The sequence below is a fragment of the Lonchura striata genome, chromosome 20 (genome assembly GCF_050655825.1).
Source record: "Lonchura striata isolate lonStrDom1 chromosome 20, ASM5065582v1, whole genome shotgun sequence".
NCBI classification, from domain to species: Eukaryota; Metazoa; Chordata; class Aves; order Passeriformes; family Estrildidae; genus Lonchura; species Lonchura striata.
Window position 1 is genome coordinate 13569184 of NC_140722.1, and position 15014 is coordinate 13584197.

Consider the following 15014-nt stretch of genomic DNA (forward strand, 5'->3'; position numbering starts at 1 on the left):
AATTCCAGAGCAGAGGCCACAGGATTCTGCTGGAATGGAAGCTCTGTATGCTCAGGCAATTTCTTACAGGATTAATTATAATTTAAAGAGCTTTTCCCTGAATTTTGGTGCAGTCACTTCTGCTGGATGCCCTCAAGAGCAGAATACTTTAACCCTTTCCTACCAAGTGACTTCTGGGAATGATGGGGGTCCAGGATGAGTTGCCATGGAGTAACAGGATTTCTAGGAGAGAGGGATATTGGGCTGGATGATGGGGAGATAAATTTGGTGTTCTGTTTATAGCCTGGTGGAGTGAAACCTGGAAGCCAGACACACAAACTCTTATGCACTGCTCACTCACAGGTGGATTCTCTTAAAAGCTCAGAGTCCCAAAGATCCACTACCCCAAATAAACAAGAGGAGTAAATGGAGAGGGAGGGACAGAGCATGTCTAAAAAAATTAACAGGACTTGGGTGTTTTTAATTGATGGTCAGATTTAATTTTAGCTCTCACTGGGCATGGCAGGCTGTTCAGATTTTATGTCACACTTTATTTAGGTGTCAGATGAAAACGAGAAACTCTCAGATAAGAACATCTCAAAGCTTTTATGCCCTGCTCTTGGTGTTTTTGGCTGTTCCATGGAGGATGCTGTAAAAACGTGGAGATTTATTGGCATTGGAAGGTGCTTTAACAAAGGCCAGGCTGTGAGAAGAGGACACAATGGGGAATGAGCTGTGTCTCCGTGCCTTGTCCCCCAGGTGCCTGGCAGAGCTGCGGGAAGGAGAATTGGCTCTGTACAGCCTCAGCTGCTGCCTGGGGAGCAGGAGCCCTGCAGCCACGATTGCCCTGGCAGCTGGGAGCGTGGGGGTCAGCAGGGAGAGCTGCAGCACCTTCTGCCTGCACACCCGAGAGCACCGCTACCTGTGAGTGAAACGTACACTCTAAGGAATTTAGAGATCTTAGAGGAGATTTTAGTTCGAGATAAGCCTGACTAGAGTTAATCAAAATAAATGAGTAGGCCTTGATGAAGAGTTAGTAGTTAACTAATAATTGATTGCTTGTCAGCACAATGTTGAGTTAGCTGGGTTTATAATGAAGAATACACAAACTGACAAAGAGCTTTTAGGAACATCAGACAATTGTGGGGCTCCTCTGTTCTGAAACCAACTGGAGACAAGGAATGGGAGTTCTACCAAGAGTTCATTTGTCAGATTGGCATTGCAAAGGTGGAAAGGTCAGAAGGAGGAAGACTTCATTGACTTCCTCATTTTGGGACCCCTCCCCATGGAAGGGACACCGACCCATTCCAAGGAACAAACCATGCATGCTGAATAGATTTTGAAATGATTAGCATACAAAGTGAGGAATGGGATGTACCAAAATGATGAATATGTCTTTGTATTTTGGGCATTCAGTACTTGGATGGATAAAAGGGCTCTGTAATCACCTGGAAGCTGCGGTGTGGATTTGGGAGCGATCCCACACACAATAAACACACACTTTCTAACTTTAAACTGTTAGAGAGATTATGTCCATCACAGTTGGATATTAACTAGAACAATATCAATATTTTTTAATAAATCATGAGTACAGCTGCTTGCTCCTCATCTGGAGAAGCAGAGGTGCTGCAAATGGGCTCGGGCAGGGTCTGAGTGTCCCAGAGTGAATCAACAACCCTGGAGAAATGAGGCCCCCAGAATGACACAGATTCCCCCTCCCATCGCTCTGCAGAGATCTGGTGAGGGTTCTCAGGAGGAATCCAAGGTGGGGCTGAGCTGGTACATTGAAATCCTGCCCAGAGCAGCTGCTGGGACAGGAGGAGATGCCTCATGGAGCTGCTGGGACAGATGTGAGCAGGTTCTGAGTGCCTGTTCCCCCAGCCAGGTGTAACACACTGCTCCCTGCCGAGGGCGAGAGGAAGGATGCTGAGGTCACTGCATGGCCAAACCTCATCTCTCCAGCCTCAAACACGAGAGCAGTTAACCCTGAAAAGTCCAGAGCCAGCAGCACTGGGCTCCTCTGCCAGGTGCAGCTGCTGAGCATCACTGCTCACGGCAGGAATGCGGGGTGTTCTTTACCCTGCTGCTCTTTCTGGATGACATTTTTCCCTTTCAGGCTGCGGGTACCCCTGAGCGTCCAGAACAGCATGCCAGAGGCTGCCGGCAGGCTGCAGAGGGAGTGGGTGTCCCTGCTGGAGAGGCACTGCCAGCCTGGCAGCGCTGCCCCCCTGCCCCTGCAGGGCTCTCAAGGATGCAGCTCCCCCGAAGCTGATTACGAGGAATTTGTTGTGCCTCCGGATGAGCAGGAAGAGGAGGGTCCCCACTTGGGTGGGAGCTGTGCAAGGAGCAGCCTGAGCAAGCCTCCAGCCCCGCTGGCAGCCCCAGCAGCAGCTCTGCCACCCACCACGGGCAGGGCTGAGGTGCCACCAGCCCCACCTGCCCTCCCGCAGCCCTGCAGCCTCCCTCCAGCAGCAAAGAGGACCAAAGCCTTCCACTGGGATGTCGTTCCTTGTGACAAGGTGAGGATGAAACTGAGAGCGGCTGTTAAAGGCAACAAACCCAAATTTTGCAGCCCGTGTGACATGGTTAGTGACGGGAATCCAGCTGTGCCACAAACGGCCTGGATGTCCCTCTCTGTGTTAGCACAGAACAAAGGGCCTCTGTTCTTCTGGCTTTTTGTTTACCCTCTGTCCCTGCTGTATTTTTAGATTCAAAAATCTCTCTGGGGATCGTGTGACCCATGCAAGAGAAAAATAGATGTCGGCAGGCTCTGTGAGCAGTTCCAGGTCCAGGACACAGCAGTGCTTTTGGGCAATGAGCCTCCAGTGAATCAGCACATCCTGCTGGACAGAAAAGTTGCACATAACTTCAGTGAGTGCATTAACAGGGGCTGTGTGCTCCTCTCTGGCTGAGCTCTGCCTGCGTTTGCTGTTTCTGCTTTCTGCCACTCCACAGCCAGTGATGGAGGTTGGGTGGAAATCCTCTTTTCATTCAGTGCTTCTCTCTTTGTAAAACCAGACCCCAGGGCTTAGCTGCTCCAGAGATAAACCCCCAAGCTGTGGTTTTTTTTTTTTTTTTTGTCCAAACCTGGCTGTACCACTGAGCAGTGATGCTGCTGTCTTGGGGCAGATGTGTAAAGTCATCCTCCACGCCTGTAAAATCAATTTAAGCCTCTGACTACGAAGATTTTTCCCATTTAGTGGGCTGCAAGGTGACCAGGAGCAGGTTGGGAGGCAGAACTTGGAGGGCTGAGCTGCAGTGGGGTCAAGGATCCCGTGCAGGGGGAGGTGGTTGGGGTGAGGAGCCTTTGGGGCAGCTCCAGGCAGGAATTCTTGGCTTCTCCCTGGCTCAGCATCCTGTTCTTGAGCACAACCCTCTGCTCTCCTCCTCCAGGGGGGATTCTGCCCAAAGCCTGACCTAGAACAGCCTTTCAGAGCAGCTCAACACCCAGTCCTGCTCTTCCTAATAAAATATTGTGAAGGTCTTTTAATTCCCTTGGTGAGAAGTGGTAGACATTAAAGGAGCAGCAGTAATTGTTCTTCAAAGAGCACTCTGATTTCTGTTACAAAGACGCCTTTCCAAAAAATTTCGATAACCAGGAGATGCTTTAAGATGGTTACATGTGTAAAGAATTTGGGGCAGTCAATTCTGAAGTTTTAATGATTTCATCTTGATGAAGATGAATAAGAAAAAATGTATTTTGGAGAGCGTGTAAAGTTTTAATTGAGACATGTAAATGGAGATAACTCAGAATTATTGCATCCCTTGACTAACAATTTGAATGGTTAAAAGGAACAGTGATGGCGAAGTGTTGTTACAGATAAAAGAATCTTGTAATAGCACTTTTATCTGCTAAATTATTGCAGTTTCTTTGAGGAAATGTCTTTCTTTTGCTTTGCAAATAGCACAATTCCTCCTTTTGATCCTGTTCATCTCACAGCGTTTTTCACTCAACATTCTACATCCCCTTCTTAATCTTATCCTCATCAGTGAGAGTTTTGGCATATCCTTATTATAATGGACATTACTCAGATCAAAAGTTAATTTGATCGTGTGAATTCTGATTAATCTTCCTGCAAGTGCTGCAAACCACAGTCCTTAAATTAATGAATAAAAAGATGAAGCTCCAAAATGCCAGTAGGTTAAAAATTCTGGAGATTTTGAGTGGAGTTGTGAACAGCAGAGGAAAATGAGAGTTCTGAGAGATCTCGACACTAAATTCAAGGCCAGTGAAGGAGGAAATACAAGTAAAAGCAAAGTTCTCAAATGGATTGTTGTTGAAAAATGAAAATCCTGCCACACAGGGAGCAGGTATCAGTAAGAGACAAGAAAATTATCCTCAGATTTGTTTTCCCTTGATGACTGCTATGTAAATTTAAAGAAAATATGAAGACTGAGTTTTTGCCTTATGATAGCAGCTGCTAAATATTTTACATTCTGGTTGTTTGGGTTTTTTTTTGCTTTCTTTTTAAATTCTGCTAAGTATAGATGAGGTACTTTGGTGACTTCCCCTCCCTCAAGGATTTTCTTCCAAGTAACCCCAGGATCCTTTTTCTCCAGACATTTTCCTTAAGAGTTTCCGTATAAAACCAAGTGAGCTGAAGGACAAACTCTTCATCATCCACGAGGAGAGCGGTGGGCTCACAGATGAGCAGATTACAGCACTGAGGAGGTAATTTTGGGGAGAATTGTTTGGGTTTGTGCTCCTGGGCTGAGATTTGGATCATTTGTCCTTGGTGCCCAGCTGGAGCAGGAATTGTTCTGTCTCTGCTCTGTGCAGAAAACTCACCATCCCATAATGTGAAGCTCAGAATTACACACTAAAGCAGCACAGAATGTGAAAAATAGTAATGCTCAAACCTGAGGCATCAGGACTTAAAGATGTCTAAATCCTACTATTGGAGAGTGAAAAATGCTTAAAGTTAAAGCCAAAATTCCATTTTCAAGGCAGAGTGTCCCTCTCATGCATCCAGTGGAAGTGGTGGGATACCACTGGAAACTTCAAGAATGAATTTCATACAGAAACCTCTCCATGTCTGGATGATTTTATATCCTCATGGCTTTATAGCAAAGCACTCTGCATCTCTCTAAACTTATTTTTTTTTCAGAGAAATAAGAATCTTATTCATTGTGCAAATTCCATTAGAGCTGCATTCATGTACAAAGATATTTATGGAATGCATTCACGTGTTTTTGTGCCTCCTTTCTCATGGCTCCCATTGTTTAATGCTTTAAGCTTTAAACCTTCCAGATAATCTGTTATTTCCATTTTCTATGCATAATGCAGCTAAAGAATATTATGGGGTATCAGACTTCTGATTAAATGAAGATATTTGCTGTCACCTTTTAAAATATGTTCTATGAATTTGCTTAAAAGCTCCAACTATTTTTAATGATGAGTAAACATCCTTTCATTGGCCAACAGCTAACATTTTTAAATGAAAATTCATTTTTTTCTTGGTAAAGTGGGCTGAAAGGATTATTACATTTTCATCTGCTACAATCTAGAGTTATTTCAAACCCCAGCAATTTTACAATGGAAATGTCATATTAATTATTGACAACAGTTAAATAAATCTTAATGTGCTAAAATATTTGCTTTTTCCCCTCTTTGAGTAAATTCCCTGACTTTTACTGGAAATGTATAGCTCTGCCCATGAATGTTTAATCACTCTTGCTGCAAATTTAGAAGTTTGTTTTAAGAGAAAGAAAAGAGAGACCTGAATACTTATTTCAGCTGCTTTACACTGCTCACATGGGAGCTGTGACATGGATTCAGTTTTTCTGAAGCAATGCTGTGAATTCCCCCAGCGGTGGCTCCGACAGGCAGGAGGATCTCCAAAGGAAGGCAGCTGTGCTGCTGTGTTTGTTTTTCCAACTGGAGGCATGTTTGAAGACATCAATCTTCCAAAAATCTGCGGCCCTGGAGGCTGTTCTGTGACCTTGTGCAGAAGGGAGGGAGCTGTGGGTCTGTGTTTTGTGCTGTCACTGTTTCAGCAAGTCAAAAACCCTGTAAAAATCATGATAAAGAAGAGAAACCCCCCCTGGGTTGGGTTTTTTGGGGTGTCTGTGCAGGGCCAGGAGGGACAGGATGATCCTTGTGGGTCCCTGCCAGCCCAGGATGTTCTGTGATAACAGAGATAAGAAAGGATCCAACCTCTTTGGAAATGAGAGCCTGAACTCCTCTGTCTCATGGTTTCACCTTTTCTAAAATATTCTGTAATTCTAAATTCTCTGAATATCTGCAGGTGGACGTTCTGGTTGTTTTCAAGCCTCATCTACACAGAATCATTTCCAGGTATCCAGAGGTGTCTGCAGATCACTTTTGCTTCCCATCTCACAGCTGGTTCAATGCCCCCAAAGGATAAGCAGTAAAAATGAAACACATAAACCACACGAAATGTAGGAAATTCCAGGACAAGGAATGGCAGAATTATTTTATCAGAGTACAGAGTGAAGAGGACACACACCTAATTTTAATTTTCTCTTTACAGATATTTGCCCACACCCAAAGATGCAGAAAGGTACCTGTCCTTCAGGGGGTCTTGCTCAGAGCTGCACGTGGTTGACCAGTTTATGTTAGAGGTGAGGAATTTCAATATTAAAAGACACCACATCCTAGGACATTCTCCAAGCTAAAGCCACTGCTGTTTAAAACTTAAATTTCCAATCTCACCCAGAATCAGTATAAGAGGATTATTCTGATCAAGACTTGAGACAGGTGGATAACAAAAAGAGAACTATGGATCCCTTTGTGTCTCCAAGTCAGATTTCCTCCTCTTCCTACAGAGGAATGTGGATTTATCCTGACCTAAATCCACATTCCCGAAATCTAGAAGCCATAATCTATAAAATTATATGTATTTAACCATTTTTGCTTGCAAGAAAAAATTACAATTGATTTTAATAATGTCTGCACAAGAGCATACAGTGAATTTGCAGGTATGTGCCAGAGTGTGTCCACAGGGTTAAGGCCCAGAATAAAATGAATAAATGAGCACAGAAATTAGGCAAACAATGGCACAGCTGAATTGCTCAGTAAATGATGAAAGGAATATGCATGTTTTGGTGTAAATGGGAGGTTTTATTGTGGTTCTGCTCAATCCTGTGCAGATGTGTAAAATCCCTCAGCTGGGGCGGAGGCTGGATCTGCTGCTCAGCGTCCGTGAGCTCCCTGAGAGCATCAGAGACCTGGAGCCTGTAAGTACAGAGCCTTCCTGGGGTGTTTGTGATCAGCACCTGGCAGTTTGCTGAGAGAGCCCCAAATCCCCTCCGTGCAGATTTCAAGGCTGTGTAGTTTGGGAGGATTATTTTTGGTTTTTTTTCCCACTTGGATGTTTAATATCGTCCTTGTTCCACCAAGGTTCGAGATAATGGGCTTGGCAATAGAATAGACTTCCACAAAAGAGAGAGAAAAGAACAGGAAAAGGTGTTCAAAATTTTATTTGGACTTATTAAACTTTCCTTCTTCTTTGGATAAGACAGAAGTGAATTTCACCATTAAAATTCAATCCAATTCCTGGGGAGGTTCTGGCCCCATGAGCTGAAAGAATCAGTCTGAGGCACAGAGAAAGTTTATTTGACAAATCTCTAAGAGATTTATTATTTCCTGAAGACTGAAGGAGCTTTTCCCCCTAAGGATTACGGCTCTGGACTGGAATTTTTGGGAGGCAGAGCTCAGGTGCCTCTCTGCCTTTTTGCAGGATGACCTAAGGGTGGGGGGATAACACATGCCACACTCGTGACTGGATCCTGCTGTTCCAAGCCCTGCCTTACCTGCCAGGTTTTGTCCATGCTTTGATTCAAAACAAGCATTTCCACACCATGAAAATGTTTCGGAGGTTTTGCACTCCTCCTGCATGGGAATGAAAATAAAAATGTGCAAGTTCTGAGAGACCAAGTTGCTCTGCTTGGTGTGGCTGTGATTAAAGCCACAGTAAGGGTGAGGGAAGCTCGGAAGAGGAACAGATGGAAAGCACTGGGGAGATGCAGATTCCTGACCCTGCCTGCTGCAGTTGCACCTTTGCTGTCCTCCACTGAAGCCAAATATTGAATATTTGAAAGTTATTCTCTGCACTGTTTGCTTTGATGGATATTTAATGTTCACTGAAGAGCTAATTAGTGTCTAAGTACATTCTTATGCACGGTAACACCTGTTTTTAAACCCCAGAATATACACCTAAAATCCAAAGGGACAATGTGAATATTGGCTTCCAGCACCCTCTGGCCCTGAGCTGTGCTAGAAATGTTTTAACAACAGCTTTCATTGCACCTATGTGCTTCATCCTCTCCCTGTTTTTTAATTTGTGTGTTGGTGACTGATGAAAAGAGGTGTGGTGCTAGAAAAATACAAATTTTTTTACTGGGAACAAAATCCCCTCCTGTGCCTATAGCCCTAGAAGGGAGGTGGCTTCCCTGGGAAAACTGAATTATACTGAGCTTGAGTACAGGAAATTATTATTCTTCCTTGTGGGGAAACTGTGCTGAGAATGTTGATAAGAGCATTGAGCTGGTGTAAATGGAAGGGAGGGAGGTGAAGGATGGAGCTCCAGGCTCTGCTTCCCCTGATCCCTGAAATTTGGGCGACCAAACAGCAAAACGCTTTTTGTGCGCAGGAGGCTGAAGTTGTTTTGGCAGGGCTGAAAGGATGTGACTCCCTTTGGGGTGGCTGTGCCAGCACAGCTTTGTCCTGGGGAGTTTGACCTTGCTGAAAATCCCCGAGGGGTTTGGACAGGGAGATGTCCTTGGGCAAGGAGGGGCTTCAGGTGGGGACAGCGAGGGTGGCACAGACACCAGGGATTTATCCCCATTTTCAGCCTGCCTGAGGGAAGGTTTGTGTGTTCCAGCTGATCACCCAGAACATCCAAGCCAGCAAGCAGCTGCAGTCCAGCCCCAAGTTTGCTGCTGTCTTGGAGTACATTTTAGCCATGGGGAACCACCTGAATGAAAAAGCTGGGAGGGAGGTGGCCAAAGGATTCCGACTGTCATCCCTGGCCAAAGTGAGTAAATATTTTCTTGTAATTAAAGTCATCCTACTCTAAGGTTTGTTAGCATTAATATGAACTCTCCCTGAGCGTGGAGAGAGGCAATAATTCCTAATGAGGAGCTCACATGTGACCACCTGCCCGGGGTTACAGGAGAACAAACTGAGCTGAGCACTGAATTTTCTCGTGCTGGTGCTCACAAGCTCTGTTCCTACTCCAGGCAGCAGCACTGGCTCTGTGCTGCTCCATACACTGTGCCTCTAATGAGGCACAACATCAAAATGCTGCCTGCCCTGATATTAAAATCCCTTGGCACGAGGAACTGTCTGAGCTGCAGGCCCTGGTGAGACACCAGGTATGAACCAGGAATGTGTGTGAAGCAGCAAAATGGAAAGGAGAGGTTTAATTATGTTGTTTTCTATCCCAGATATACCTGGGATCTATCAGCATCTCTGCTGTTCCTTTTGCATGTTTTATTTATTTTTAAGGGCTGATAGCTCAGTCCTTATTAATAATAATTATAATAATTATTATTAATTAATATTAATAATAATTATTCTTATTGTTCTGCTCTGTTGAAGCTCTCTCTGCTGAGGGGCAGGGACAGGACATTCACCCTGCTCCACGCCCTTGTGGAACAGATCCTCTTACACCAGCCCGAGCTGGCCACGTTTCCTCAGGAGCTGACAGAATTTGAAGCTCTTCCTGATGGTGAGAGGAGGAAAAGAGGGGAAAAAAAATCAACAAATAAAAAATTAAGTCCTTCAATTTCTGTGATTTTCACAGTATAAATGATATTATTATTATAAATGTCATTATCATGTTTTTCCCCCTCTCTCTTCCTTTCCAGCGTCCATGAAGGGCCTCAGTGCTGAAGTTGATGGTATGTAAATGTGATTTCTACATTTAGGGGCGGATTTTCATGCACTGTGCAGTCATTTGGAACAGGTTTTCACTGCACCTCTGTAGTTTGTAAAGAGAGTTAAAGGTTCAAAACACTGAGGTGAAGCGTTGCCATGGAGATGCTTAACCTGCCATGTTATTGTGAAGAATTAAAAAAAGAAAAGAAATATTGAATTGTGTCCAGGTGGCTTAGAAATGTAAAAAATTGTAATGGCCATGGTAAATAGAGTTTATAATAAAAGTTAAGTGTACAAGTGCTCCATCACAGGGGTGGCTGGGAGAGTCTCTGGGAGATGGGAGTGGGAATGAAGCAGGAGAAACTTCCTGGAGCTCAAGAACTTTGTGGAAACAAACTGGTTTCCTTCTCTGAAAAGCACTCGGGCACCAGTGAAGTTGACAGGAGGGACAGAACACGGTTGTTCAAATGGAAGATGGATTTTGTGAGGTGGATTTTGTGAGGGTGGATTTTGTGGGGTGGATTTTGTGAGGTGGATTTTGTGAGGGTGGATGTGTGAGGGTGGATTTTGTGAGGGTGGATTTTGTGAAGTGGATTTTGTGGGGTGTATTTTGTGAGGGTGGATTTTTTGAGAAGTATGCTCTCCCTGGGATCAGTTCTGCTCCATTGGCACCTTGGAGTTCATTGTCCCATTCCAGCTCCAGCCCATTAGTCCCATCCTGCTTGTTTTTCTCTCTCCAGCCCACGCTGTTTGTGCTCCTGGGCTGAGGTTTGGATCATTTGTCCTTGGTGCCCAGCTGGAGCAGGAATTCTGTCTCTGCTCTGTGCAGAGAGCTCAGCATCCCATAATGTGAATCCCAGACCCACAGACTAAAGCAGCTCAAAATGTGGAAAATATAAAGCCAAAACCTGAGGCATCATCAGGGCAGCCAGGTGGGATTGCCTGGGTTCTTTCCTCCGTGGATTCCTGCTGTGCCCAGGGCAGTCCCAGCAGGGCAGAGAGGGAGGAGATGCCCCAAAATCCAGGGAAGCAGCTTCTCTCAGCTCCTGGAGCTCCGTGCTGCAGGATCTGCCCAGCACAGGGCAGGGAGATGCCAGAGGAACCCCCAGCGCCAAAGCTGTGCCCCCTGTCCCAGCTGCTCCCAGGGAAGCAGCCCAATGCCAACTGACAATAATTCTTATTTATTTCTTACTGTTCCACAGAGGATTTTTAAAATTCTTTTAGCTTTAAAGGAACCCAGAACTTCCTACACCAAGGTGTGGGTTTGAAGGCTGTTATCACCATGGCTAATCCTAGTGCTCAGCCTGGGGAAGGTCAGATTTTTGGCTGCTGCATTACCACGCTCTTGACCTCTTCATTATCCTGCACTTGCTGGGATGTGCTCACATTTTTTCCCTGAGAAAATGCCTCTTTCAGGAGCTCTGCCTCCCACCAGAAACTTAATACTCCTAGATAAATGTATTGTAGGCCCACATTCTTTTATTTTTCTTGTGCCCTAAACTAGGCAATCGCTGTCCATTGGACACCTCTTCATGCTGGTGAAATTCTTCATTTTCTGTTCCTTTTGTTAGTTTTAAAAAAAGAACTGGAGAACCTTATCCAGTGCAGGAGGCTCCTCAAACCCAAAGCAAGCAAGGCAACACCCCAGGAGTCCCAGTTCTGCAAGGAACTAAAGGTAAATCAACCACAAGCTCCTTGTGGGCTGGAGTAAGGGAGGAGTAACCTGGGAGTTTGTGCTGACACTTGGGAATAAGGAGAATTTGAGGGAAAGTGGCTTTTTATTCCCTTCTGAGGGTGTCTCATTATAATTTGCAGTGTGGGAAGGGTTTTTAGGGTTTCTGCACCTCCTGTTTTCCCTTCCCAGGCAGGTGGATGAGGAGAAGGCAGCCCTTGAGAAGCACTTGGGGATAAAAAGAATTTTAGAGAGAATTTGTAAGAATTTCTTCTGCCCTCAGGCAGAAGGGGGTTTAGAGAAGATCCAAGAATGATGGAATGGTTTGGAAGGGACCTTAAAGATCATCCTTAAGATCACCCCTGCAACACAGAATCATCCAATCCTTTAAATCATCAAACCATCATTAAACCATCAATTTGATTATCCATCAGTCATTTCCAATCCTTCAGGTTGGAAAAGCCCTTTAAAAGCACTGAATGCAAGGCCAGCAGAGCTAACTCGTGTCCCCAAATGCCACCTCCACTTCCTCTGAGCCCCTGCAGGGATGGGGGCTCCCCCTCTGCCCTGGGCAGCTGTGCCAGCCCTGCAGAGCCCTTTGGATAAAGGAATTCTTCCTGAAATTCAACCCTAACCTGCCATGGGCAGCTGTGCCAGCCCTTTGGATGGAGGAATTCCTGAAATCCACCCCAAACCTGCCCTGGGCAGCTGTGCCAGCCCTTTGGATGGAGGAATTCCTGAAATCCACCCCAAACCTGCCCTGGGCAGCTGTGCCAGCCCTTTGGATGGAGGAATTCCTGAAATCCATCCCAAACCTGCCATGGGCAGCTGTGCCAGCCCTTTGGATGGAGGAATTCCTGAAATCCACCCCAAACCTGCCCTGGGCAGCTGTGCCAGACTTTTGGATGGAGGAATTCCTGAAATCAACCCCAAACCTGCCCTGGGCAGCTGTGCCAGCCCTTTGGATGGAGGAATTCCTGAAATTCAACCCAAAACCTGCCCTGGGCAGCTGTGCCAGCCCTTTGGATGGAGGAATTCTTCCTGGAATCCACCCCAAACCTGCCCTGGAGGGCTGGTGGCAGCTCAGGTGTCCCCGCTCTGTGTGGCCATGTCCATCTCTGCTGTCCCACACCTCTTGGTGCTTCCAGGTGTTTCTTTCACTGTTGTTTTGTCTTCTACAAATAACACTAATCAATAATTACTGCTATTAGTACTGCATAACTGTTTAAAAAATATGAATTTCCTCAAACACTTACTATCTATATATTAATTATATAAGTCTACTAATTTTTATAACAAACATAATTTATAAAGTATTATTATAGTATTTACAACCAGTTTTCATATACTTCATCATCTCTTTATGTAATCACCTATAAAATGTTTCAAGATCCTACTTTTATTCTCTAACTACTTATACATCTCTTAAACCAAGTTAACTCTCTAACTAGTCCCTACACTAACTCTATAGTTTAACCCAATCCTATCTCACAATTTTAAATATTTTTCAGAATTCAAAAAAAAAAAAAACCAAAAAACTCATAAAAACCCCCCAAAAAACCAAACCAAACCAAACCAAACCAAACCAAAAAACAACTAAAATCTGGGTGTTACAAACAAGGCAAAATGAAGAAATCTTATTTCCAGGAGTGTTTCTAAAGCCCTCTTTCTTCCACTTGAGAACCCAGAACTGGCAGTTTTTGCTGCACAGGCAAAAAGGCCAAATATTCTGGAAATCAGGACCATATGATGCTTTTCTGCCTCAGCTACTTTTAATGGATTTAGGTTTTGTCATTTTATAATACAGTCAAAATTCTCTAATGTTAATATTTCTTTTTATTTTTTGTCTTTGATGGCTTAATACTTGCAAGGGATTTTTGACAAATGTGAAATTTTTATGACATAAAAGTTTTGCCTTGAATGATTTTGTTTTCACTGCTGTTTAATTCCTGATTTAATTGTATGCTCCTACAGCAAATTAAGAAGTTTTATTTTATTACAGGATTTAATTCAGAAATATGAAGGGGATCTCTCCCAGCTGTCAAAAAGATGTGAGGAAATGAAGAAGCTTTATAGCAACGTACTGGTACATATCATATTAAAATGCAATGAAAATAAAGTTAAAAAAATTATTTTTTAATAGAGAAAAAAGGAGGGGAAAGGAATGCAAGAAATTCCCACTTGCCTTATATTTACACTGGCTATAGCAAAAGAAAGAAAATCCCGTATTTAACAGTGGTCAGAGATCTTAAGGGAAAGGGACAGAAATGCAGTGATAACCTCTGCAACTGGAACAATATCCTGGTCCTGGGATTAGAACTCTTTGTACACATTTTCTTTAATGAATGGTTTCATCTACCAGGCTGCAGAGTCAGAAAACTTCAGCATTTGCTGAATTTTCTCCTCTTCAGCTGGAGATTTGTGGTCCAGCCAGAGAGATTAACGCAGGTTGCTGAAGTAATTCAATGGCAGCTCCACAGATCACTTTTATTTGGGATATTTTGGATCTCGGTTCCCTGGGGATTTCAGACAGCTCAAACTTTGCTCCTTCCTCCTCTTCCCTTTCTTTTACCTCTTATTCCTCTTCTTCTTTGTATTAATATGAACAATAATGGAGGTATTTAACTTTTCTCTTTAAATTTCGTTAGCTCACTCAGGCTAAAGTTGAATATTCTTTATTTCCAATTTCAGGTGAAGTTTGGGGAGCCAGCAGACCTGGACTCCCAGGAGCTCTTTGGGTGGATCTCTTCCTTCATCAGTGAGTTTAGGAAGGTGTGCGCTGAAGTCACACCATAAAAACACACATTTTGTGGGAGGTGAGGGAAGGAGGAGGCCAGGAGGAAATAATTTCTAGTTGGTTTTTCCTTTATTGATAAGCAGCACATTGCAGCAGAACTTTGATTTTGAGAGACAGTTCAAATGTGTAATTTTAAAGTGGTATTTAACCTGTAATATTCTCAGTTTTGTGCTTTTGTATCTTGAGATTCCCATATATTGAAAAAAAACCCTTTTGACTTTTTGTAATTTCTCTTTTCAGTCTTTTCCTTTGAATGCCCCAACTTCTGACCCAGTTTTGTTTCCCTTAGTAACTTTCTGTATGGTGATCTAATTTCTGAAGAATACTTCACACATTTTATAATGAAATGGGGAGCTGTTACCCACAGAGGAGAATATTTAAACAAAGTCTTGTTTATTTTGCTATTAAAACATTGCAAACTTACTATGTAATGAAGAAAGTATCTGTCTGAGTGTTTTATTTTGCCTTGCCCCCACTAAGCAGGAGAACAAAATAGCACTTTTTATGGCAAATGTCATGTATTTGCCATAAATGCTACAGAAATTAATCAATATATAAGATTTGTATTGGCAGGAAGAGAAAAATGTCAGAGCAGGAAAATAAAAAACTGTCATGAAGCATCTAAGGAATGGATATGGGAGGGAATTAATCCATGGTTTTCCAAAGAGGAAACATTTCAGTTGTGTTTGTTGTCTTTTGCATGTTTTTAATTAGAATAATTA

At 43.7% G+C, this 15014-nt stretch overlaps 1 protein-coding gene across 1 annotated transcript in view; it reads left to right on the forward strand.

Annotated features, from left to right (window-relative positions):
• LOC110472381 (uncharacterized) overlaps window positions 1–14727 on the forward strand; it is a 30415-nt gene extending 15688 nt beyond the window's left edge. Inside the window, exons 6-17 of the mRNA XM_085558297.1 lie at window positions 739–903; window positions 2096–2498; window positions 2688–2850; window positions 4540–4651; window positions 6474–6564; window positions 7093–7179; window positions 8826–8978; window positions 9545–9674; window positions 9814–9846; window positions 11395–11498; window positions 13498–13581; window positions 14187–14727. Of these exons, the coding sequence (XP_085414423.1) occupies window positions 739–903; window positions 2096–2498; window positions 2688–2850; window positions 4540–4651; window positions 6474–6564; window positions 7093–7179; window positions 8826–8978; window positions 9545–9674; window positions 9814–9846; window positions 11395–11498; window positions 13498–13581; window positions 14187–14291 (1630 nt within the window). The 3' untranslated portion in view covers window positions 14292–14727. The remainder of the gene's footprint in view (window positions 1–738; window positions 904–2095; window positions 2499–2687; window positions 2851–4539; window positions 4652–6473; window positions 6565–7092; window positions 7180–8825; window positions 8979–9544; window positions 9675–9813; window positions 9847–11394; window positions 11499–13497; window positions 13582–14186) is intronic.
• The last annotated feature ends 287 nt before the right edge of the window (window positions 14728–15014 follow it).